This window comes from Pogona vitticeps, chromosome 1 (assembly GCF_051106095.1).
Source record: "Pogona vitticeps strain Pit_001003342236 chromosome 1, PviZW2.1, whole genome shotgun sequence".
Lineage (NCBI taxonomy): Eukaryota > Metazoa > Chordata > Lepidosauria > Squamata > Agamidae > Pogona > Pogona vitticeps.
In genome coordinates, this window is record NC_135783.1 from 226,337,113 (window position 1) to 226,363,772 (window position 26,660).

General features: G+C 39.9%; 1 protein-coding gene across 23 annotated transcripts in view; it reads left to right on the top strand.

Moving 5' to 3' along the window:
- NCKAP5 (NCK associated protein 5) overlaps positions 1–26,660 on the top strand; it is a 762,731-nt gene that overhangs the window by 358,335 nt on the left and 377,736 nt on the right. For all 23 annotated transcript variants that reach the window (XR_013537157.1, XM_072984241.2, XM_072984248.2 and 20 more), the window contains one exon: positions 12,826–12,959. Coding sequence is in view for 22 of the 23 variants with exons in the window: in XM_072984241.2 (XP_072840342.2) it covers positions 12,826–12,959 (134 nt within the window). In the remaining variant the exon portion in view is untranslated. The remainder of the gene's footprint in view (positions 1–12,825; positions 12,960–26,660) is intronic.

The following is a 26,660-nucleotide window of genomic DNA, read 5'->3' on the forward strand; positions in this document are numbered from 1 at the left end:
GCCTTCTACATTTCCAAATGCAGATTAATACTATGCTTAGAATAAAAAGGCGCTTCTTAATGGCAGTTACTCTGTTCCAGGGGGTGCAATTAAAACTGTGCCACAGTGCCAGACAAACATAGTCAAACTCAAATTAAGCAAAGTCTCTATCCTGCCACTTGGTGGCAGCTTTGAGCTGCATAGGCAGTGTTGGCATCATCCTCTTTTAATCTCAGATAGAGCGGCCCTGTCGACCCTTTTCATTCATAGATTTTGGTTAGGATAAACAACACTAACAAAAAAGAACAACACAGTGGATTATAAATGTAAACCATGGAATCTACTACCGATTGTCTTTAAAGCTTCTAGACAATCTTATTAAAAATCTTACAATCACTTTCTTAGCATTCTCCACAAACAGTTATGTTTAAAGCACATGTAGCTTCTAACTGTCAGCTGTTGAGTGGATTTGTTTTTAGTAAGAGGAACTGTTAGAATAATTCATAAATTGTTTCAAGTGGCTTGAAAAGTTAAAGCACTTGCTTTGGTTTACAAGCTGATCCATAATTAAAGAGGAGATTAAAAGGAAATGTGGCTGTTTTGCCTATACGTATGGTGGTGAAGTCCTTGACACTCATAGGCTTAGTTGGGGTGATGATTAGGAATACTCAGTTGTTCCAGGGAGGGGGGAGTATTTTTTTTTTCCAGTTCAGATTCCATGAGAAATGGGGAAGTCCTCTTGAGTGGTTAGGACTTGATGTTTAGAAGTTTAGAGGCAGGGACTCCAGAGCAAGGTTGCTGAAGAAGGAATGCAGCACAGGCAATGATCTAAGAACAAGCAAGTTTTTAAAAATGGTTACAGGAGATGGAATTAGTGCACGGAAGGCCTATGCAAAGAGAAAGAGAGAAAAAAGAGAGAGATTTAAATAGATAAGCTGATAGGGAATAGAAAGATAACAGGGAGAGTTTGGGGAGAGGAAACAGAGTGGTGGAAGGGATAACTGAAGCTGCAACTACACTTTTAGAGTGGGCTGGTGGAGTCTAAATTGGGTCACCTGAGGTTGGGGGGGGAGGAATGAAATGCTATTTTGGTGTGATTCTCACACAAATGGCATACATACCTCAATCATCTTCTGCCCACTGTCAATTTCTGCTATCATGAAGTTCAGCCTGTTGCCAAATTGAACACTTCCTGTACTTCTTTATGGGGGGGAGGGGGGATGAAAAATATTATCTTTGCCTCTAGCTAGTTCATTGCTAAAGCACTGAAGCACTTGGACTAAATTTAGTTTAGTGGTTCAGTTGTCTGGCTGCAGCATCAGAGGGTGGGAGTTTGATTCCCTACTGTGCTTCCTGTAAGTAAAGCACAGCCTGTGTGGCCTTGGAGAGGCTGCACTGCCCGACGGTGCCCCCCCCCCCGAAGAAGGGAATGGGAAAAAACTTCTAAGTATTCTCTCCATGGAAAACCCTGACAAGGGTTGCCATAAATCAGAACTGATTTGATGGCACATGACGATGATGACAGTGATGATGATGATTTGCCTTGTGTGTTGTAGTTTTGATTAACAGTTAGTCATTAAGCACATCAGTTATGGTCTAGCAGAGGCAAAAAAATATGTTTCACATCCCCTGTCCCTTTGCAGAGAACAGAGGAAGCATTCAGTTTGCTGATATCCTGAGGTGGCTCATATATTAAGCTACTTCACGATACTAGAAATAGACAGCAGAAGGAGACATAGCAGTTTTGACAGCTACAAGGACCATTCAGTGATTGCATGTGCTGGAAACAGACCAAACTAGAGTGCAGCTGTCTATACCAGAAGAGTAGACATCACTGACAGGTGTTCAAAAAGGTGTGGGTAGGGTGCTCTGGGGACAGATTGGTTTGTACTAGTGATCAGGTCATCTGATCCCCAGAAGAAGAAAGAGCAAACCAAACCAACCCTGGGAGCAGGACAAATTCCTGTTTGATTGGACCCTGAGATTAGCTGGATAAATACAGACAATATCCTTAGGTTAGTATTACCTGTTGGTGGTGGTGTGGGGGAAGAGCCAAAGGGTCATTCAAGGTAACTTCCTTTCTTGCATCTTAGTACACCTAAGTAACATACAGTATAACAGCTAAGCCGAAGAAAGGTTTCTTATCATGGTTCAGAAGGGCTGGATGCTGTCCCATCTGCTTTGTTGTTTTTATGTACCATCCTTCCGCTTCTAACTTATAGGGGCTCTTTGAATTAGTGACATCCAAAATGTCCTGTGGCCAACAGCCCTGTTCAGTTCTGGTAGATTCTAGGCCAATCTGTGTCTTATTTGGTCTTCCTCTTTTCCTGTTGCCCTCATCTTTTGCCAAAATGAATTTCCAGTAGAACTAGTTTAATTATTTTTGTTTCTAAGGCAAGTTAATTCTTGAATTTGATTTAGAAACCACTTATTTGGCTTTCTGCTGAACCACACTATCCACAGATTGTATCCCATTTGTTTGGTGATGTGAAAATGGTTTATGATCTAGCCGTAATCTTTCAGTTAGGTATACCACTAATAGATTAAATGGTTTGGATCCAGGAAAAGTCTGTCTGTATTGCAAACAACTGCAATAACCATGGAATAGAAGGTGTATGAAGCATTATATTGTATTCTATGCTGGGAGAAGGTTTGTAGCTTGCACTACTCCTTATGGTTACCCCAAACATCAGTTAGTCATACTATTCCACCAAGAAAGAGTTGATCCCAGAGGTTCAGCCCTGGAAGAACAATATGATACGGGTATGTATGCACTATAAAAATGATCATATCAGAAAGATTGTAGTCCTTTGTGTGCTTTACAAGAGAGTAAACCCTAGTGAATAAAGTGGGACTTAACGTCTAATTGAAATACAAAGGACTGGAAAAATCCTAGAGGAGAGTTGCAAAACCAGCTCAACAGGCTCTCATGATGCTCAGTTGTCATAGAATTGTATACATATGGTTGGAAAAGAAAAAATGGAATGCTAGCATTCAGGTGGTGATGTGCTGTCTTGGAGAATTCCCTGCCTGACGTGCTGATCTGCTGAAGCAATTTCTCTATACTGGACCAATTTGTTGATTATGAAAAATGAAAAAGTAAGGTCAGTGCTCACAGTGAAACAAAGAAAACCTGCAAACTGAAACTGGACATACTGTAATTGCATCAAAGAATAGAGAACTATGATCTGATGCACAGGATCCTCCTTTTCCAGAAGCTTAAACCCCAATGAAATAATTCTCTTAGTGCTATTGCAGCATTTTCAAAAGTCGCTCTACCATAAGGTGAGATGAGATGGATGTCACAGTCTAAGTTACTTAATTCATCCATTACTACAATATTTTGTCGCTGCTAGAAATGGGGGGGATATGTGTAAGGGATTTTCTGCTTCTGTGCTCAAATATATTATCTGTCTTTAGACAGAAGGCACCTTGATTGGGTTTAGATGTAGGGTGGTATTTGCTACGATTCAGGTAGCAAAATGTTTTGAGCAGGCTGTAAGCAATGTAACTGTACTTCTAGCAAGCAATCAACAGCCAAGAAGCAGTGTTGGCAAATCAGAACACACAGAGTGGAATCCTTTACACTGTGGGACTTCAGGCTTCTTTCTATATAAGGTATCTAAAAGAAGGGGATTAGGCTAGGTTGGAATCATAAGTCAGTGATATTCTTATATGTAAATTGAGTTTTACTTAAGCCATAGTTGTAGTTTTGTATTTCCCGAACATTTTGAGAAAGACGATGAAGCGTAGGAGATATTGGAAGGGAATTTAAGTAGACGGATTTTCAAGAATAACAGTTGACTTTTAGATGGTTGTCTTTCCCTCTACTGATTACTAATATACGTACACATCTGGATTTGGAAAAGAATGAAGAAATGGATGACCTTTACCCTTCAGTTTTTAAGAGAGCTTGTTGATATACAGTAAGCTTTTGATATACCAGTCCCAGCTTTTGGTAACACAATGCAGCTTATCCAAGGCTGCAGAGGTTGCATCACATGGGTGATTTCAGCTGGCTCCCCTCCCAGAAGGTGCAGTGGGGATTTGCACTCCCACAACCAGGCACTGCAACCTGTTGAACTGTACCCGCTCATTGTAGCTGAGCCATCTGAAAAATTATAGATAACAGTTTGGGGGTTACACAGCATCAGTGATTAGAGGAACACCTCTAGAGTTGAACTAGCCATGATGATGTCCAGCCATTAGTAGAGAGGAAGGATGATGATGATGATAGTGTAGTACAGAATGAAAAAGAGAACTGTGGAATATAATTAGGTCATACTCAAAACAAATAAAATTATTAGTATGCTTTTGTAACTTTATACCTCTATAAATTTAATTTGTAACAGGTGCCACTGGAAGAGTTGAAAAAACTGTTGTACTTTGAAATGGTTAATGAGAGGCATATTAACTAATTAGATCAGGGAACTTTAGGAATGAGCATTTTTCTGGTACTGCAGAATGATTGTGCTATTGTGAATAACCAGTACAAAGTTAAGCAACCAGTCTCTTACAATTTCTCACACTTTAATAGTGGCTCATGTTTGTGAAGCTTGCTACCAAGGAAGACGCAATATGCTGCAGAATTGTTTGTCAATGCCCGGGTTTATTTTCGTAAAGAAGTATTGATTTCAGGATGAGAAACATTTAGTTTAACAGCAGTCGATGAGGATCAGACAAAGGGCTGCCTGAACTTTTAGTCATTTAAATTGCATGCTAAAGGGACAATCTCAAATATTCTGTTGCTTGGAAGAGATGCAGGTAGAGAAGCTTGAGTATTTAGTTCATTGTATCAGAACGTCTGAATTACGGTGCAGAACCACCTTGACCTATTCCATACCTACTCTGTGCCCTTTAGGAGACATTCCAGCCTTCTCTGCCCCTGGGATTGTGATGTTATTTGTACATTTAAAGATCTCCAGTATACACAGAGAGAAGTGCACATTCAGACACATGGAGAGACAGACATCTGTGAAAGGGAAAATGACTGTGACCGAGGGTGCTATGCAATGCCTTGATTGTGTGACATGTGTGAAAGTCCATACAACAATCAGCCTTCAACAAAATCTCCCCCCTCTCTCTCACACACACTTGCACACTTCGAGTAGTGTAATAGTATCCCTGTAACATTTAGTAAACTAATGTGACTGGGTGAACAAAGAAAATGAAGAATGTTCCAGAACATATAAAGACTGTTTCAACCAGTGGTTCCCAGTCTTATATCCAGGTGTTCTTGGACTATAACTCCCAAAATACTGAGTGGTAAAGCTTTGGGGAGTTTTAATCCATGGGAACCCATGTTTGGGAACCACTGATCCAAACAGTGGCACCAGCCATTTTGTTTCATTCTTTCTACAAAAGAGCTGTGAGAGTATGTACCATGTGATGACAACCTAAGTCCTCTCTAGTGCTCTAGTCCAGTGGTCCCCAACCTTGGGCCTCCAGATGTTCTTGGACTACAACTCCCAGAAGCTTTCATCATCAACTCTGCTGACCAGGATTTCTGGGAGTTGAAGTCCAAGAACATCTGGAGGTCCAAGGTTGGGGACCACTGGTCTAGTCGCTGGAGTGTCTAGAGGAGAGCTTAGACTCTCTTGGGGGATTCAGTGTCACATGCCTGCTCCTTTGACACCGCTGGCTCAATCAAGAGTATTACTTCGGATTTCCACTTTCCCCAATTCAAATTGCAGAGTGTAATTTTAATACAACAAATACTGAATGGATGAATGCACTCTGGAGGTGGACAGCTGTCCTTCCTCCCTTCTTTAGTCACTAGGGATTAGCACAAATGTCTCTGATTTGGTAAGTTTTTATGTGTTTGTCCAAAGGCAGAGTACATCCCTTTGTAGAATTATTGTGTGTATTGGAGCACAGGCATTCCACTTCTACGTTTGCTTGAATTTTGAGGCACAGTTTTAACATGTAAATGGCACCTTTTATCATAAAATCTGAACAGAAGTGCATATTTAAGAGTAATATGTCTCTAAATTTTGCATTTTTGTGCAAATACTTTTTAAAACAAAGGCTGAGTTCAGGTCAAGGGACATGGAGCTGACACAGCTGTGTAACACATACTGTTGTAGGAGTTTGATATCACTTCAACTGCTATGGCCCTATTTTATGTAAGCCCAGGATCTGTAACTTGGTGAGGGAGAAGAATTCTAAATTCCATCTGAACTACACCAAAGAATTCTTACTCCTTGACCAAATACTTCTGTGTATTTTACAGGTATAGCTCGAGTTATATAATTTAGTCGTAAGGTGGTATTGGACTTAGATGTGTCTGTTGTCAGATCAGTTAGTATCTTTTTTTCTTGTTTCAGAGGAACAGCAAAGTTCTTGCCTAGTTACCTGACCAGTATGTCGTCTAAGTCATCTATGACGTGTGTGTGTGTGTGTGTGTGTGTGTGTGTGTGTGTGTGTGTGTGTGTGTGTGTGTGTGTGTGTGCTTGCTGTATCTTATGCTTTAGTGCTTTATATGCATACTGCAGTTTTTTGCATACCCATGGGCAGCATTTTAACCAAGAGTGGAGTTGGTATTATGTAAGTAATGTTTTGAGCTTGTACTTGAACAGAAGACTTAAAATGAAATAATACAGGAGCTTTCATTATGTATGCCCGCAGCGACAGTAAAGATGGCTGGTGCCGAGTTTTTAGCAGTTTCCTGCAGCAAAGTGGAAAGGCTGTAGGGACTCTCATTAATTGGTAAGGGTCACAGTGGAGTTGAGTCCTCAACTGTATGTGGAAAAAACATGTATCGAGAGGCAAAGGTTGGTTTCTTGCTATGGTGTAATTTTTTTACCCAGCTTTCAAGCAGGTGTTGGGGTCTCTAGAGCAATACAGTACAGATAAGTATTTCTGCATCTGCATAGGCTGGTTTTCAGTTGCAACACCAAGAATGCCTCCTTGCAACAGGATAGGATTCCAGCATGCTTGAAGGAGGCAGTAGTAAGACAATTGTTGAAAAAGCCCTCCTTGGATTCCATATTATTGAATAATTATTGAACAGTCTCTAATTCTTGGAGAAGGTGTTGGTGAGGGTTGTGACCTCTGGCCTCCATGAGTTCCTTGGTGAGACAGATTATCTAGATCCCTTCCAATTTGGCTTCAGGCCTAGTTACGGAATGGAGAGTGCTTAAGCTGCTTTGGTGGATGACCCATGCTGAGAACTACACAGGGAGAGTGTATTCCTTTTGGTTCTGTTGGATGTCTCAATGGATTTCAGTACAATCAACCATGGTATCCTTCTGGGCAATTTCCCTTGGATGGAACTTGGAGGCACTGTTTTATTACAGCTCCATTCCTTCCTGGAAGGGAGAATTTACGTAGAGGGTAGTGCTGGGGGGGGTACTCCTGTTCTGTTCATCATCCCGTGGTGTCTGCCAGGGTTTTGCTTTGTCTCCTATGCTACTTTGCATGTAGATGTTAAATCTACATAAAACTGCTGGAAGAGGTGATCTCTGGTGTTTTGCGATTTGGTGTTACTAGAATGCTGATGACATCCTCCTCTATCCCTCCTTTCCATCTAAATCCAAGGAAGCTGTTTCAGTTCTAAATCAGGGTCTGATGTCAGTAATGGACTGGATGAGGGCGAATAAACTGAAACTTAATCTAGATAAGACAGAGATGCTCCTGGTCAGCTGAAAAGCAGATCAAAGAACAGGGATTTGCTTACACTTCATCTGAAAATACAGGGTGCTTCTGGATTCATCTCTGAGTCTGGATGCCTATGTTTTGGCAATGGCCAGGAGTGTCTTTGCCCAGTTAAAACAAGTGCATGAGCTGCAGCCGTTCCTGGAGAGGTATGATGTTGCCGTGGTGACACATGCCTTCGTTACATCTTGGCTGGATTACTGTAACGTGTTCTATGTGGGGTTGCCTTCAGAAAGTGTTTGGAAACTCCAGTGGGTCCAAAATATCGTGGCTAGGTTATTAACTGGATCTGGTTACGGAGAATGTATAACTCCCCTGTTACAGCAACTCCATTGGCTGCCGATCTATTTTTGGGCACAATTCAAACCGCTGGTTTTAACCTACGAAGTCCTAGATGGCTTGGGTCCAAGCTAATAATAAATAATAATGTACCCTAAAATCAGTTCTGGTTTATGGTGATGCTATTCAGAGTTTTCCAGGTAGAGTATACAGTATACTCAGAAGTGGTTTACCAGTCCCTGCTTCAGGGTACACCCTGGGACTGTGCAAGCTTGCCCAAGGCCACACAGGCTGGCTCTTCTTCCAGGAGGCTCAGTGGGGAATTGAACTCCCAACCTCTGGGTCTGCAGCCAGATATCTAAACCACTGAGCTAGCTCCCAAGCTATCCCAAGCTATCGGTGTGTTAAGAAGAGACCTTTCTCTTGGTCCCAACACCATCACAGGCACATCTGATGGGGACATTGGAGAGGGCCTTCTCTGTCACTACTCTCAGACTCTAAAAGGCCCTCCCATGGGAAGCCACATTGGCCCCATCTTTGATGTCCTTCTGCAAGTAGATGAAGACCTTTATATTAAGGCATGCTTTCCTTTAAATGGATGGTTGACCAAGTGGACTTTTAAAAGGGATTATTTTATTCTGTTGTGTTTTAAATATTGCTCTTATGGGTTTTAATATAGAATCTATTTACTGCTTTTAAAATACTGTAGTAACTTTCAAAAGTTATTATTTAACTTTTATTTCTTTTAATACCGTAAGCTACCTTGCATCTTTTAGAAGAAAGGCAGAATATAAGATTTTAAAAATAAATAAATAATAAATAGAAAAAACTTGGAGCAAAGAACGGAAACCTCAGTAAAAAAAAGGCTGGCATTATATCAATGTCTTTTTAAAAAGAGCAAAAGAAGACTGCCCATTCAGATATTATTGCAGTTGAGATTATTGTGTTTCTCAATGGTATATGCAAGGACTAGGAGCTGCAATATCCATCTTGCCGGCAAGCATATGAAAAAGTTTCTTTGGCTGTCACTAGATTTCTCACATTTGCTGTGATATTTTGCACAAAATGGTCCAATATGGGCACAACATTTTCAGTTTTCTCTGCAATTGTGTGAATTACACAACTTGCCCACAATTAAGATGTTGGCTTTGTTAAGAATGTGAAGCACTGTTCACGTTGCTTGCAACTTTCTTAACAACCAGCTATTCCATCTCTGTTTGTGGTTTGTACACAAGATTTTGCTTCTGAAGGGAAAGGATACTAGAGACATTTTGTACACTCCTGACTGCAGACCAGGAATCTTGTACAACTTTAACATTACTCTCAGAGATATCATGTGTTGAGGCAGTCTAACTCAGTGCAAACAAGGAATTTCATAAGGGCTTTTTACATCCCTGTTGTAGCATTCTCCATTAATTAGATCTATGGTTCTTGTTGTATTATGTAATGATTTATGAATATTCATATTGCTGTGAGGCGGAGCCGAGAGAGATGCGATAAGAGGCGAAGTCAGAGAGTCAGGAGGCAGATAGAGTCAGTGTGTAGAGAGTAAGAAAGAGAGTAATAGAGTGGGTGGTTTGGGAAATTTAGGTGTGATTAACTACTGAAGATATTCATGAATCAATCTATGTAATCAATAAACCAAAGTTTTATTTAAAAGAACTTGAAGTGTGGACCTGAATCTTTCTGAAGCAATGGTGATTTAGAGATCACCTGGTGGCAGCAAGTGTAAAAGAAGAGAGTGTTTGCCTTTGTGTGCTCTGCGGCTTGAAGGTCAAGCAAAGGGGCAAGAGGGTGGACGCCACACCTGTGCTTGAGGTAGGTAGGTATATTGGAGACTCACTGGAAAAGACAGTAATGATAATAGTACTAGAAAAAGTTGAAGGCAGCAGAAAGAGAGGAATACCAGATATGAGACAAATTGATTCCGTAAAGGAAGCCGCAGCCTTGAGTTTGGAACTGTGTGGCAGGGTTGTTGATGTTAGGACAGTCTGGAGATCACACGTGTGTAGTCTTAGGGTCTCCATAAGTCAAAAGATGATTTGACGGCATATGACAACAAATAATAATAATACTAGAGGCAAGTCTTTTGCCCATTAAATCTCCTCTGCAAAAAATATAGAGATTATTATTAGTTTTATTATCCTGTCTTTTCTCCACTGAATTTAAGAGTGACATACAGTACATGGTTTCCCTCCATACTTTATCTTCATAACAAGCCTGTAATTTAATCCAAGAAAGAGTGCAACATCAGTAAGTGAAGTCTATTTGCTCATTGAGGAATTGAACCTGGATCTCTCAAGGCCAGTTTGGTCCCAGCTAAGCAATTTAAACACCATACTGTACCTCATGAGCTTTACCAGCTCAGCACTTTAATCCCTTATGCTCCCATTACAAATCCCATGGGATTTACTTTTATTCTTAAATTTTGGTTTGAGAAATGGTATGTGAATGGAAATTTGCAGGGGAGAATTGGTGGATGTGGAAGAGTTTACATAGCTGAACTTCCAGCTGCCAAGGTTGCCCTTACACATGATCCCTTCTTGCTTGCCCGTGCTCTTTCATCAGCTGACAGGTGTTTAGGAAGCATCTGGTTGCTACTTGAATGTGTAATTCCACCCCAACTATGATTAGTAAGCTTCAGCATCTACAAAGAGTAGTGGAAGTTTTCCAGAACTGCAAGAGGAAGATGCGACACATTTCTATATTTTAAGCACTCTGCAAGTGTTGTTTTCAGCATCTTGCAGGATTGTGTTATGGAGTAATAAGGATACATTTTAATTGGCTAATTTAATTGGAACACTAAATTTATTTTATGGAAATATATTTCTCATTTTAAAGTTTTCCACTTCCAAACATTTATGTGTGTCTAGCTAGTCATAAGTTCTGTCTTTTCTATGTAATTCCCCATATTTTACTAGAAGTGTATAGATATTTCATTTAATCCCTTCCAACCTCCTTCTGTGGCATCTGCATATTTCACTGCCTTTAAGATTCCTTTTCTACTTTCTAATGCTCATATTTTCAGTCTCTTGCTCACTGCTATTATAAATTTATTTTCTAGTAAGATTTATAACTATAAGACATGTACAAATAAGGGCTTAGTACCAAGAAAGCTTTGTTATTCTATAATGAAGCCATACCCATAGTTTCATGATATGTATTTGCAGGTATGCTGTACAATTTAGGTCAGCACCATTAAACATAAATCAAAATTCTTGGCAGGCTACAAATCACACTACATTGTGTTTACAGTTGGTTTTGGGGGGGGGGAACCTCACAACAACTCACGTATGAATAGTATGCCAGGTATGATTGCTGATAAAATGATAAACTGACATTAAGGACATATCTGTACAGGTGTTTATACATTTGTAATGGGAGCATAAGATTCTGTTTTCTTAGATCGTTGAGAAAAAGAGGTAATAGATGTCTCAAAGGATCAGAAAAGGGAAATAAACAAGTGGGAAAAGGGAACTGGACAGCACAAAAACAATGAATGAATATCAAAATTGCTGTATTCTGTATGTGTGGGTTGTGCCAGCAGGAAATGTTTTCAGATAAATAACTGCAAAATCAAGAAATAGTATGTAAAGACATGCATACTGAAGTTTTGTGTGTTTCCAGTGTTATTGAGGGTCTTCTTCTTGCTGCTTCATTGGTTCTAGCATATAAAACCCAAAATGGCTTGGGCCCAAGCTATCTCAAGGATCACATCTCCCTTTATGAGCCTGCCTGGCTGTTAAGATCATCAGGAGAGGCCTTCCTCTCAGTCTCGCCACCTTCACAGGTGCATTTGATGGGTCTTCACTGTCACTGCTTCCAGACTTTGGGACTCCCTCACACAGGAGGCAGGGTGGCCCTATCTTTGCTGTCCTTGTGCAAACAGGCAATGTTTTCCCTCAGTGACTGTCTGCCTGAGTGGGATTTTTAAATGGATTAATATGCCTTACTGCTTTGAATGTGTTTTTAGTATTATTTTTTTTTTGCTATTTCTTAGAATGGTGTTTGTTTCATCCTTTTTAGTATTTGCATACTCACTATTTTTAGCTTTAAATATTGTCTATTAATGACATAAGCCGTCTTGAGCCCTTTTAAAGAAGACAGAAATATTTTAAACAAAGAAACAAATAATATCACACATAAGGATGTTGGGTTTTCCTCTTTTTCATGAAACTTCAAGAGCCTCCACGCTTGGTAAGGAGGGCTTAGCTGTATGAACACAGAGCTGTGTCGTACATTCTGTTCGGCAGGTGAACGTGTTGTGACCGTATCATTATCATGTACATTCGTGCCTTTGCTGTGCCTTCTTCAGGTAGTTTCAGTTCTATGAAGAAGAAAAAATCAAAAACAGTTTCTTCAAAAAGTAGTACAGTGCTTCATGTATGGGCCAAACTAGAAGTAAAAGTAGGAGACCACAAGAGTTAAACATGAGTCCTTTAGCTGGGCCAGCCTACAGGCCCGTCTAATCTTTTCCCGTTTCGTGGTGGCCAACCAGGTGGCTAAGAGAAGCCTATGAGCAGACCATGAGCGTAATAGCCTCTTTCCACCAAATGGTGTTGAGCTGTTCATTAAATTGACATGGCAGGCTCCAGGGCTGTAGCCTCTTAGGCTGCTGAAGGGGAGACATCCCTGCATGGAGTGGCATGCCGGGCCCAGTGTGAAGAGTTGTAAAGCCATTGCTTTCCAACCAATAGTGTTATGAAATAGTATTGAGAGTTTGGGAAGCAATAAAAACGTTTCTTTGAGTTCATGTCTTGGATGAATCCCATTCTCTTTCTGTATCTGTGACTGGGTAAGGCATTTAAAATAGAGAACAGGTTTTCCATTCTAAACAACCCTTGTGCGTTAAGCAAGTTTATTGCTGTTACTTTTTAAAAATCTGAGTTTTCTTTTGTTTTTATTTTTTAGCGTGAGAAGCTGATACATGAGTTGGAAGAAGAACGATACTTGAGACTTGAAAGTGAAAAAAAATTACAAGAGGCGACACTGGAGTCTGAGCGCAACAGAGTTCAAATGAGAGGGTTGCAGCAGCAGTTTTTAAGGTATGTTGTCATGTCACTTCACTCATATGGTATGGCTTTTCGTTTTTTTCCCTTTCCTTTTCTTTTTTTGGGGGGTGGGGGTGGGGGTGGCAGGGTACAGATTGTATTTGCATGTAAAAACACCACAGTTCCATTCAGTTTAGTTTCTTGAAACATCAGGCTTTTCCTCCAAGAACATTGCCTCTGACCAAGTGGCAAGGCAGGAATCATAAACACAGCTCCGTTTGTTCACCCACTTGAAATCAAGCATATGGAAGTCAAACAATCTTAAACAATAGCTGAAACAGTGATCTAAAGCCTAGGTTCTTAACCTTTGTTACTCGGATGTTTTTGAACTGCAACTCCCAGAAACCCCAGCCAGCACAGTTGGTGGTGAAGGCTTCTGGGAGTTGCAGTCCAAAACTCCTGAGTAACCCAAGGTTAAGAACCAGTGATCTAAAGCATCTATACTCCGTGGGGGCCATGTGGCTTCCTGGCAAATCCTGGTATGTTTGAAGGGGGCCACAGACTGGAAACAGATCTTCACATACTGCCTTACAAGGTGAGTTATACGATTTATACAATCCTGATTTTGCCTATATATCTTTCATACTGTGTTCATGGCTGTGGCCAAAAAAAAAAAAAAAAAAAAAGTTGAGAATGGCTGATCTAGGTTCTGGTAGAGATAAAAGAAGGGGACTTCAATAGGATCGAGCATACACCTGTTCTTCATAAATAAATTAAAGCATTATGAATTAAAATGACATTTTTGTGCCTCTTTTGCATTCTTGTACAACTGGATCTGTATGTTTGGCTTTTGAAGTACATAGGGAGCCTGCACAAAGTGGACATGCTCTCTGCTGCAAACATTCATTTTTTTTTCCATTTAGGTAGTTGTGATGAAACTGAGCATTGTAAATGTGATGAAGGGGGTGGGGACAAGTGTGGCCTCACTCTTCTCACACAGTTCTCATAGCATGGTATCAACCATATTGCTTGATGTAGATCTCTTTCAGTCTGGCTTTTGGAGCAGCTTTGGGGCAAAGATACACTTAGAAAACCTTCACTGGGAGATGGACACCGATAGTTAATTTCTGTTGATACGCTTGGATTGCTCACTGGCTTTATTTGGCCTGCATCCTTTTCAGTTGCCCAGCAAGGAAAGGGCTTGGGTATAGTGTTTTGCAGTGGTTCTGGCCCTTCTTGGAGGGCACATCTAACAAAATGATTCAGGAACCCCTTTGGCTTGCATGGCTACTGCATGATTCCATCTTATCTTCATGCTGTTTATCATTAATCCACCAGAAGATGCTTGGGATATATTTCCACCAGTATCTTTATTTTAGATTTTAGCCCCCCAGAGTGGCCTGGTTGCCAGATGGTGCAAACAAACAAACAAACAAATAAATGAATTCTACAAAAATCACATATGAACTGGGTCTTGGGATCAGTGATGGGCTGAATGAGGAAGAACTAACTAAAGATAGAAATATGGAGTAGGCATTCTTGAGGATAGTTTTGTGATGTAGAATAATTTTTGCCTGAGTGTTACACCAAAGTACCTAAGCAATGGTGGTGGTCCAGAGCACATCTTACCATCTTACATTAATTGATCAACTGCATGCTTTCCCGGATAGCAGTAGCACAGCAATGCTGATATCCTATTCCCCTCTGGTTCAGACTGCTGTGCTGATATACAGTATACTTAAGGCTGTAATATATTCTGCATGAGGAAATTTCAGTGCTTAGATAGTGCAACTGGTTCAGTATGCAGGTGCTATGGAGCATGTCATGCTAATTCCACAATAATGTAATGATTTCCAGTTAGTTTCAATTTTGGGAGTCCTAAACAGTTGAGGTCATGACAAATATTTTATGGACTGCCTGCTCCCATGTGAGATCTTCCATACATTCTTCCATACACTCAGCAGGATGACCTATTTCATGTAACTCTGCTAGTTGCTACATATTCCATAGTTGCTGGCAATATGAATAGAGCCTTCTCTACGGCAGATCCAAACTTCAAAATGTTATCCTATGGATATTTGCATCGCTCCTTCCCTATTGATTATTAGATAACAGGCAAATTTGATGTTATCCATAAAGACTTTGAAGTATGTATTCCAGCTGCTATTGCATTTTATCTCAGTTCTGCTTTTGCTTGATACTGCAGTCTTAAACAGAGAAAAGTCACATGCTTACAAAACTGCAGAAAGCAAGTAGCACCTTCTTAGATGTGGCATAGACATGCACAAACCGAAAAAAAGCAGCCCCATTTTTTATTGAAAACTATTGTTCTAGTCATATTCAGATTTAACTGATGCAGTAATGTTTCTTTATTCTGACAACAGCCATATTTTTCATTCACCTGAACTCCCTGGGTTTTTGTATGATTCTGAATCATCTGAATTGTTCTTCATATTTTTGGATCTGATTTTAGAATGTTGAATGTGAAGACATAAATATTTTAATAATGTGATAGCTGTACAGTAGCATAGCTACTGCATGTTATTGTGCAGCAGAGAAAAATAAACATTCTAGAAGGCAGTTCTAAAAATGGGATAGCACCCATGCAAAAAAATTATAACTTTAAACTTCAGATCAGCACCGGATACGGCACAGAAGTAGCAGACAGTCTGCTCTTGCTGTGGGCCAAATTTGGGAAAGTTTGGGCAATGAGGTTTCGAGTTATGATATATTTTTTTAAAAAAATCTGTTTCCCCACCAGATAACCAGTGTTTCTTATTGAGTCTGAATTGGAAACAATGGCTAATGGCCTCCAATCCAGGATTGAAACGTGGCTTCATATATTGCTTGTTTCAAGAGCTTTTGACAGTGTTTTCCCAGTTTGGATAAAAAGTTCTGGTGCAGCTTTTTGACTTGTTTCCCCACTTACATGAAGGAGGTGGTGAAGCAGGAGCAAAGAGCTGCCTGCGCGGGATGCGATGCTAAGCTAGAATATGATTGTTAGATCAAGCCAATGAAGCATTAAAATACATGAAAATCTGTCAGTTGGCCCTGTTCATTTGGTTAGTAAAAGCACAAAGGTGTTTGTTCATATCCTGTAATGTGAGAAAAGGTGAACATATAATCTAAGCTGTCAGACTGAATACAGAGAGTCTCTTGAATACATATACGGCTCTTGAAACCAAGGGCATATTCATCCACCTCCCTGCATTTTGACTGACATTCCAGTTGTACCAGCTCAGCACTATTTCTGCCTGAGATTTCAAACCATTTAAAATCCTTATTCCCAATAAATTTGTAAAACTATCAGACCAAAAATGGCATAGTAGCTTCAGTATGATATAAATGCTGGATCAGGCAAGCCAGCAGAAAAATCATATGTTGTCACAAAATTCCACTTGTAATGAGATAAACACATTCACACACTCCACCCGTGCCCCTCTTTTCTCTTATAGGTCAGGTATATTAAACTGTATTCTACAGCCTAAATGTTCCATCATCACCACCACTATCATCATCAATCAACTTCTATAGGGCCTAATACATTATATTTTGTATATAGGTGAAATACATTATCCTGTCTTCATCTAATGTAAAACATGGGACAGAGGGAAAGGGAACACATTTTAAGAGTTAATTTAATGTGATTTCATTACCTTCCATGCAATACCCACGCATCTCGATTTTCAAAGTGTACAATGTAATATTTCCTCTTTTTCTCCTTCTCTCTTTCTCTTCAGTTGGAACAATGCTGTTTCTTACACATTTGTTTCAGAAGATGACTTCCCTTTCCCTCTTAAAATGGTTTCAGGACCTTTTCTTTAAATATCCCTAGCCAATTGAATTATTCTGTTGCAGTCCTTGTTTTTCTTGCCTATGTTGTTTCAATCCCACTATCTAGAGACATTGGCAGTAATGTGGAAGAAGAATTTTTAAAAAGCATGGGTGATTTATAGTGTCATTCCACTGAGAATGTGAAGTTGTTCACAGTATATAAATTGATTATATCTCTCTTTTTCTGTACAGCTGTATTGTACCAAGTGCCTGTTGAATGAGCACACACTGCATAAGATCCAGGCTAATGATCAGATATTAGAGTGGTAACTTCAGCTTTTTTATTATTTCAATTACTATGTTAGGGCCATGGGAAGCAATAAAAGATGTTATTATGTAATAGTCCATCTGCAAACCATTACTGAAGCTTTTTGCATTGGTGATTCAAACATAAAACTGCAAAAAGCATGTCAGTGGTGATGATCTTTCTGATAAAACATCTGAAGCTGCTGTTGGAGTGGGAGGGGGAGATAGCTCAGTCCTGTGCGTACTTAACTTCAGAGAATGATCCATTGTATTCAGTGGACCTTACTTTTAACTTAATGTGCATGGATGGGCTTTTAGCCTTGCAGCATAATTCCATGTTGTTTTTTTTAAAACTCAGGAGAAAGTCCCACTGTGGATAGTACTGTATGGTAGGACTTAGGAAATGTGCATTGGCTTGTGGCCTAAGTCTAACAATATGCACTGAGTGAAACATTAAAAGTTATTCAGACTATAGGTAGCTTGACAAATGATACCCGTGCATTGTAATTTCACTTTCAGTGACTTCAGCTTGCCCCTGATCACACTAAGTATTAAACAGGAGGTTGGGCATGTCATTTTCCTGAAGTGTGAACATGGTCCCTTTGAAACTGGTAACATGGCATATAATAATGACAGCCACTGGTGCAAACCTGAACCCCTCATTTTTTTTTTTCATATTGTGCTGTTGATCTGTCCTGCTGAGAGTGGCTTAGAGATGCTGGTGACGCCCTGTCAACCCAGCAGTGAAGAACTGGGAAATTACTCCCAGATCACCAGTGATCAAGAGACCGTTTGCCTTCTTCCCGCTGTGCTGTTTTATGCTGTCAAAGTGAACTCCAGAGGGCTGTCTTTCTTTCTTTCCAGTTACAATGTGACCCCCCACCCACCTACCCCAATACTAAGAAGAACAAAAAAAAAACCCCGACATACAAAGTCTGAGTGTCTTATCAAGTACTGCAACTTTGCATGGAAAAAGGCACCTAACTCAACTTCAGAACTTGCGTTATAAAGCAGTGGGATATATGTTCTTATCCTGGTGCTGCAGGTTTTAATTCCAAACAGGGCTGTGTGGAGGTGGAAATGCCATACTGTGCTATTTCTCACCAGAGTCGAGACTAAGAAAAAGGCTATTGTGACAAATAGTATAGAGGACAAAAACCACTGGTTTATACGTGGAAAGCAGAAATGGTGATGTCAGGTATAAACAATGGATTATACTGAAGATACAGAAATGAACCTTGCAATTCAGACTCCATATTCCCTTCAACTGTGGCGCTGCAGGTGTGTTTCTCCAATAGAAGGCACAATTCCTCATCATTTCCTATGCTGGCTAGGGCTTTGGGGAACTGGAAGCAAAACACCTCAGGAGGGCCGCAGTTGCTTACCTTGGTAAGATCAGATTTTGTGAGAAATAGCCCTGTTCTGTCTCTCCAAAGACTATGATTCTAAGGGCATCCTCCCTAATTTGGTGTCTTTCATCTTCTTTGGAATATTTGTGATTTTTAGCCCTTGGTTGCCCTAGTTAATGAAAGTCATAGTCCAAAACATCTAAGGCACAACTGGCTACCTTCCTGGCTGTAGACCATAGCCAGCATTTGTGACCACTTGTTAAAGGCAAGCAATTATATTCAGTTGTTTTACGTGTAGCTGTGTTTTGACCATATAAATCAAACTGGAGGATATGTCAAGCCATATTGTCTGAATTGTTCCCTAGAGCACATTCCCAAATTGACTGCTGACAGAATGAACAAAATGCACCCCTCAGAGTCTCTGGATCCCCTCACCCTCAAAAAATAAAAGAAGAAAAAGGAAACGTGTTGCTCAATAGATCTCCTTGTGCCCTCTTGGGGGTGGGGGAGGATTTTGCCATGTTTCAATAGCCCTGTAGCACTTCTGTGGCAAGGAGACTCTGTTAATTTTGCAATATAATGTGCAAATTAGGAAATGTGACTCTCTAGCTGCCAGCAAATCTGAAGAAAGGCCCTTGGCTCAGGTAGAGTCACCCACCTCTATTCTAGGGCATAGTTCAGTTGGGATAGTCCAATTCAAGGATAAAGGGGGAGGGAACACAGATTTCAGTCTCACCCTCTTGTTGCTGGTTTGTTCCTCAGAGAAGTTGTAGGCATGTTGACTGAGCCAGGTTACAGAGCTCCATGAGACTTGGATACACAAGCAAGATAGAACAAGATTATAGTTCTTTTAACTATATACTCTATGAACCAGGTGAGAGGGCTGGAGCAGGGAACCTTGGCTCCTGTGTATCTTTAGATATGGATGATCCGGAACACAATTTACTGACCTTGGAAGGATGGAAGGTTGAGTCAACCTTGAGCTGGCTATCTGAGCCAAGGATCGAACTCAGGTCTGGCACACAGTCTTCCCTGCAGTACTGCAGTTTAACCACCATGCCACGTGGCTCTGTACATAAGTTTATATTACTGGAAGTACACTGCATGTATACAGTACTTAGATGTTTCTGGATTTTTCCTCCTTTTGTTGAGAATGTGCTTTATTTTGGTAATAATGTTAGAACAAGTTGCTGTCGAGGGTAGCTAATGATGCTTGTCTTAAGCGAAGGATGTTTTCTTTTCTGCCAGATTGGGATGCCATAGATAATTAATTTAAATCAATGTAAAGCTTCCTGCCCCCCACCCCCCATTGCAGCTTTGGAGGCTCCCTAGGGCTCCCTTTTGCCCTGGGGAAGCCGTTAGTGATCCAGTGGTGATTTTAACTATTCCAACTGAATCAGTGTGGGTGGGATGATAGGAAGCTTTAAATTAATTTAGAACAATTATTTCTGGTGTTCTAATGTGGTTTAAGTTGGCAGAATTATGCCAGCAGGATTTTGCCCACAGACAACTGAATGAAGAAGACAGCTGAATGAAACAAAAATCCTTGAGGAAGAAAACTTAGCTTAAGACAGATGACATTTACTATTGTACAGCAATGGAACCCAGCATAATTAAATTACTTTGTGCCTTGAATATTAGAGTTTTTTGTGTGCTTGCTCCAAGCTTGTAGAACTCCACAAATCTGAAACATCAGAGAGCAGTAACATTTAAACAAACGATCACTTCTCTTTACTTGGGAGTAAACCACTGATTTCTGCTCCTTAATTCTTAAAATACAATTATGAAGTATAAGTTTGGTGAGGATAAGTCAGATGGGTTTACACATCTATTGTGTTCAATAGCATTGATAGGCTGGTTTCTGACTCTGTATACAACTGCCTTCAAAACATGTGAGGTTCAACTTCCTGAGAAAATGTCAGAAGGTGGCAGATGACCCACTGTGTTGAAGCAAAATGAGGCACTTTAGATTCTGGCTGTCTTGAGTCCCACTGGCTGTTTCCTTTCTGAAGGCAAATGCAGTCAATAGCTTGTAATTTTTGTTTGATTTTTTTCTCCTCTAAAATAACAGGGAATGGGTAGGGCAAAGGAAAACGAATAGGGGGAAATTTTGATACTTAATATAGATATATATATTTGATATTATATATTTGCATACAATAATTGCACCATTTAATAGCTTGTAATTTGATTACACTTTTTTCTTGTTTATTAACTTGGGGCTATTTTGACATGCTAGGCTTCTCCTGTGAAATTTTTGTAATAAACTTGATAACCTGTTGGGTCCTTCAGATTGTTGGCATGTCCACATTCTGCCCACTGACAGCAGCGATCCTAGGTGTACTGTTGACTTCCTTCTGCCCTGTATCTGACGGCACCTTATTCCACCTTATTCCTGCCAAGATTTGCCTCATCAGCCTCACTCTAAAAGTGTAGATCATTGTTGTTGTTTCTTTCTTATAGGGCCTTCTCCATCATGATTTCTTCCAGGTGTTTTGGACTACAGCTCTGTGTATTTGTTTATGTGTGTGCGCATGTGTGTTTTAGGCTCATGGATATGTATATGTAGATAATTCAAATAAAGTAACTTTATTTTACCAAATGAGTCCTTTGTCCAAAGTTTGTAATCTAAGGTTTCCTTCCCTCATTTGACTTTTTCCAGATACTTTGAAGCGATTACAGCTGCTGTCATTTTTGTTCATAGGCAATGCTAACAGGAACAGATGAGGGCTGTAGTCTAGAACATTTGAGGTACCTGTGATGGGAAGGCTAACCGACCATAGAAATCATATGCAACCAGGCTGTTGTAAATAAGAAAGCAAAGAAAGAAGTGAAAGAACAAGATTCCTTTATCTGTTGCTTCCAGGGAACTGAATTGTCTTCCACATCAAGTATAGTTAAGAAGGCATACCTAATAGAGCAAGCATTTGGTGTAAACCACCTGTAGACTCTTTAGACAAATAAGGGTAGAATAATAGCAGGTTCTGTTTTTGTACAGGGACAAGCTGGTGAATAATGAGCAATGCCAGTCTGCTGAAATTCTTTACTAGCACTGAAAGCTTCTTTAAAGCAGTGGTGGGAAATGAGTAATTTGTGTCTGCCATGGGCAAAACCAGAATAATTTGCTTCTTTGGTCTCTGATTCTCTCTTTATTTTCTATTCCTCTGAGTATATTGTAATTCACTACTGGCCCAGCTTTATGAATGAATGTTCTTTCTACAACATTAAGCCTTGTAAGCTTGTCAGTTGATAAAACCTACAAATATAAATATTTATAAATGCATATAATACATTTTCAAGATAATTTTTTATTGAACCAACTAGTAGTTTAATGATGAGGCAAATTTCAACTTCTATTATCTTCATGGGACAAAAATGGATTTGAATTTTATATAGCAGTACTTTATATCAGGAGTCCCCAACTCCCAGTCCGCAGCCCGGTGCTGGTCCGTGAGGTTCCTTGAACTGGGCCACAGACATGGATTTCTGCCCTCCCCGCATGCATGGGGGTGTGTCATGCTTGCGGGTGGGCCTGTCATGCTTATGCTAACTGTTCCCCCAGCTCCCCTTGCTGGAGAGCAGCGCCCCTTCCCTGTGGGGAAGCCGCTGTGGGGCAACTTGCCCGGGAAGTGCCAACAGCTGGCCACCGGGCTCGGCGCCGCCCCACCCAGGGCAAGCGGGCAGGCAGGAGCGTGCACGTGATCCTGCTGCTTCCTGCCTGGCTGACTCTTCCCGGGCAGGAAAGTTTGGTTTGTTTTCTTTGCATTAGGTCTTGCATGTTTGATTGCTTTTTGCTTTGTCTTGTTTGCATTTGCAATGGGTCTTGCACGGTTGATTACTTTTCTTTTTTTCCGCCCTTCAACTGGAAGGGATTAATCACATTTCTGACCGGTCTTGCGGTGATTTTAATTATTTATTTATTTTTGTGATCTTTTTCTTCGTCCGGAATGGATTAATTGAATTTCAGTGCATTCCAATGGGAAATGGTGCTTTGACTTATGACCATTTTGAGTTATGACCATTTTCCTGAACCAATTAAGTTCGTAAGTCAAGGCACCACTAAAACATTTCTTCCCCATGTAGTCTTTGACACTGTGCATAACTTATTTTCAAGAGCAACATGACCACAGTCTATTCTCGAAGGCTTTCACAGCCAGGATCTGATGGCTGTTGTAGGTTTTCCAGGCTGTTTGTCCGTATTCTGAAGGTTTTTCTTCCTAACGTTTCGCCAGTCTCTGTGGCTGTCAGTTTCAGAGGACAGGAGTTAGAACTCTTTGTTCTGGTGTAGTGTATAAGATAGTTGAGTATTTGTAGCTGTGGGATCAGCTTGTTGTTCTTTTCAGGAGATTGGGTGATTATAGTGATCAAGGTGTTTTTTGTTATGGGTATATTGTCGTAATAAGGGGGGAGATGATCTGTCACTCTGATTGATGGGTGTTGTCAGCTAGTCTTTTGTGTGCAGTGATCACCAGTCCTTGTGGCTAGAAAGTTATTCCATAGTATAACTTAGGTGCCTCTAAATTGTCAACAGGAATCTGGTTAATAAATCCTGAACTTATGCTCTGTCACCCCGTGTCATCATATCTTTGCTTCATACACTTATAGGAATTGTATAAATAAGTACAAGCACCTTCTGTTGTTCCTGAAATATCCTCTTATGTATTCTCCACTTTTATTACCAGGGTTACAATAATAAAGAGAGAGAGAGAGAGATACTCACACTACGTAGTTAACCTGGTTGGAACATGTGCATAATGTTAATACAATTGTGAACTGCTTGCTGTGACAGAACTAGAGAGTCATGAGTTGAACACCTCTCCTATGCAGTGCCTTCGTGCTTCTTAGAATAAACTTCATCTTCCCACATGTGGATTTTCCCCCCAAAAAAGATCTTCCTCACCAAACTGATCAGTACCTTAGTCGCAAAGACGAGCACAAGATTAAACGTTTTCCATAGTTTTTTTAAAATACAAATTTCATTTGTTCATTAAGTGCTAATCCAATATTGATTTTCTCTGAGCTGTGGGAATACTTCAGACTTTTGTCAGTATAATTTACATTTCATGAATCACCCTCAGAGTTGAACTCACCATCACTTCATCATGTTGTTGTCACATCAGAGGATTAAATATTCACTGATAAAACATGGTTTTCATTTGACCACAAATTCTCTCTCTCTCTCTCTCTCTCTGTGAAAATACAAAGTCGACAAGCAGAACATGAATGCAACAGCACCTTCCTGCCCTGCGTTCCCCAATGACTGGTTATCGAGGGACATGCTACCTCTGCTAAGGAAGTTACAATATATCCATTTTGACATTGTCCTAGCCAAACAGAATGTGTACGGTTGCATACAAGGTAATGGAGAAGGCTTTTGCTTGTAGACATGGGGAAAGAGAATGGATTTTACATTATCTAAGTGAAAACTGGTATCTCAGATTAATTTTACAAGTTTGCAGGGTCAATCTTGGCATTTTAATTCACAGATTCTGAAGCCTCAAAATTTAGCCAAGAAGATTTTTGCACTTTCTTCTACAGGCCAGTTCTGCAATGCTCACCCTGATGAAAATTCCTGAAGGACTTGAAATATGACATTTTATTGATATTCTCTCATATAATAAAGAGATTATTACTCTGCTGATAAAATATTATTAGACATGCTCCATAGAGAGCCTAAGAGGAAGACCTAACATGAGATAGCTTAACTCTATTTTTTAAAAATGACATATTTTAGGTTGGAAAACCTGAGCAGGTCTGTTAATGGAACCACCTTTTGGAGATCATTAGTTTATTATAAAGATATTCTTGGTTTTTGGATTTTGTACAAGAACAATAAGACTTTCCTTCCCATCCAGCTGTCCATTAATAGCTTTATTGTCTGTGCATTTGCCTCATCTCTTTTAACACTCTAAGAGTTGGTAGCCGTTACTACTTCTTTTTGTACCAGATTACAATATTTAATGATGTGCTATGTGAAGATGTACTTCTTTTTTACTGTTTCAAGCCATACCCTCTCTGGCTCATGCTTTTTCTTAGTTAAAACACATCAAATATTGTAATCATCATCATCAACATCATTTCAGACCTGCGGAGCTGGAAGGGACCTTACGGATCATTGAGTCCAGCCCACATCCAGGAGGCACAGTAGAGAATCAAACTCCTATCTTCTGGTTCTAAAGCCAGATACCTAAACCACTGAGCTATCCTCATAAGGGAATTGTTGCAGTTCTTTGACCATTTAAGCTGTTATTTGAGACACCTTCTACAGCACTAAATACTCTTTTTCATGTGTGGTGACTATAACTGTACTCAGTATTCCAGGTGTAGTTGCGTTGACAGATGTGCACAAAGACCGAAGGACAATGGTTTGAATTCTCCATTTTCCCTTTCCACCTTTTTGCTTGAGCTAAAGCCAGTGGATGACAAGACAGGACAAGCCAAAGTCATGAGAATAATCTATTTAGGACCTACATTGTTCATTTCAGAAGTTTCTTCATCTGTTTATGAATTAAAATTGACAATTGGTTGATAGGAATGTGTTCCATTTATGAATTAAAACTGAAAATTGATTGATAGGGATGTGTTCTGCTATTGGAACAAAAAGTATGCAAAAATAAGTTTTAGAATCAAGACTCCTGTCTTATATTACAAATGAGGCATAGCTGAGCTGTGTGACAATAGTATTTTCAGACATATTCTTGTTTAATCTTGCACAGTAATTGCTTTAGTATCTTCAGATAATAGCTGGGTTATTCTTGTAAGACTATCGTGATACATGAACAATTTCAAATGCAGTATATAGACTTTATTGCTTTAGGGTTTTTTGTGACCTTAAAAAATAAAAGAATTGTAGGAAAAACAGAACATGGATAAAAGTAATAGCATTCTATAAACAGAGTCAGGCATGGTCAGCATTTAAAAATGCAGTGGGGGGAAGTGAAATGTATAAGGAGGAAGAAGCAAAGAAAAAGAACTTTTCTGTTTAAGGGAGTGAAGAAGCTTGCATATAAAGAGACTGAATGGCTTTGTTCTGCTTTATTCCAGACTTTCTTAAAAGGATAATGCCATTAAATGACATATGTCTCTGTGCTTACAGAGAACAACTCTGCTTTTGGAAGGGATACCCCTTTCTTGTCCCTTTTCAGTGCACCTCCTAAAAAAACCAGTTTTTAAATTTATTTTATTCTTATTTATTTAATTTATATGCCGCCCACACTACCCAAAGGTCTCTGGGCGGCTTACAACAATTAAAATACAATACAATTTAGAACAATTAAAATACAATTAAAATATATATATAAAATTGCCATCGACCCACAGCTAATATTATTTCAATTAAAAGCCTTCTGAAACAGGAAGGTTTTGACCTGGCGCCGAAATGTCATCAGCGTCGGCGCCAGATGAATCTCAGTCGGGAGGGCATTCCATAGTCTGGGGGTAGCTGTCGAAAAGGCCCTTTGTCTACAAGCCGTCCCTCTTACCTCCTTAAGGGACGGCTCTTTCAAGACTGGGGGACCCCTGGGAATAGTGTGGGATGTTGGATAGAGAGTTGCACCCGGTAAGAGAAATCAGCACAAAACAGGACTTGTGTCTGTGTGTTGTGAATAGAGGAGGTGCTTCTTGTTTCTGCAAAGCCATTCCCCCCCCCCCCCCGGATGCTACCCAGGATGCATAATATTAATATAATTTGCAAGGGAACAGGTCTAGCTAAAGTGATGCATTTCTAAATTCCATTGTTTTGAATGGGAGCATTAAGTAATATATTTGCCTTTGTCCTACAGCTTTGTTGTGATAATGTAACATTAGACTGATAAGTTATAGAGTTTTAGCTGTGTTAGTCTGTGCAAGCATATCAGTAAGAAACACGAAACGAAACAAAAACAAAGAAAGACATAGTAAAAAAGCGTCACTAGCTTTGAAGCATTCAGATCAAGTATGCAGTTCACTTCTAAAGTGCTGAAAGTATATATGGTAGCCAAGGACCCAGTAGGATGTGTGCAACCTTTCTGTTTCCTTTATTTATTTATTTATTTATTTATTTATTTATTTATTTATTTATTTATTTATTTATTTATTTATACCCCGCCCATCTAGTCAACTGACTACTGTGGGTGGCTAACAGCATATAATATAAACAATTTAAAATATAAGATCAAAATAACACATCAGTAGACAATACTCAAGATGGAAGAAAAAAGTAAATCATGTGCTAATGATGACGTACAAAGCCCTAAATGGTTTGGGACCAGGATACTTAGCAGATAGTCTTCTCCCACCCAGGTCTGCCCAAATCACTCGACAAAGCCAGCAGGGATGGCTGACGGGC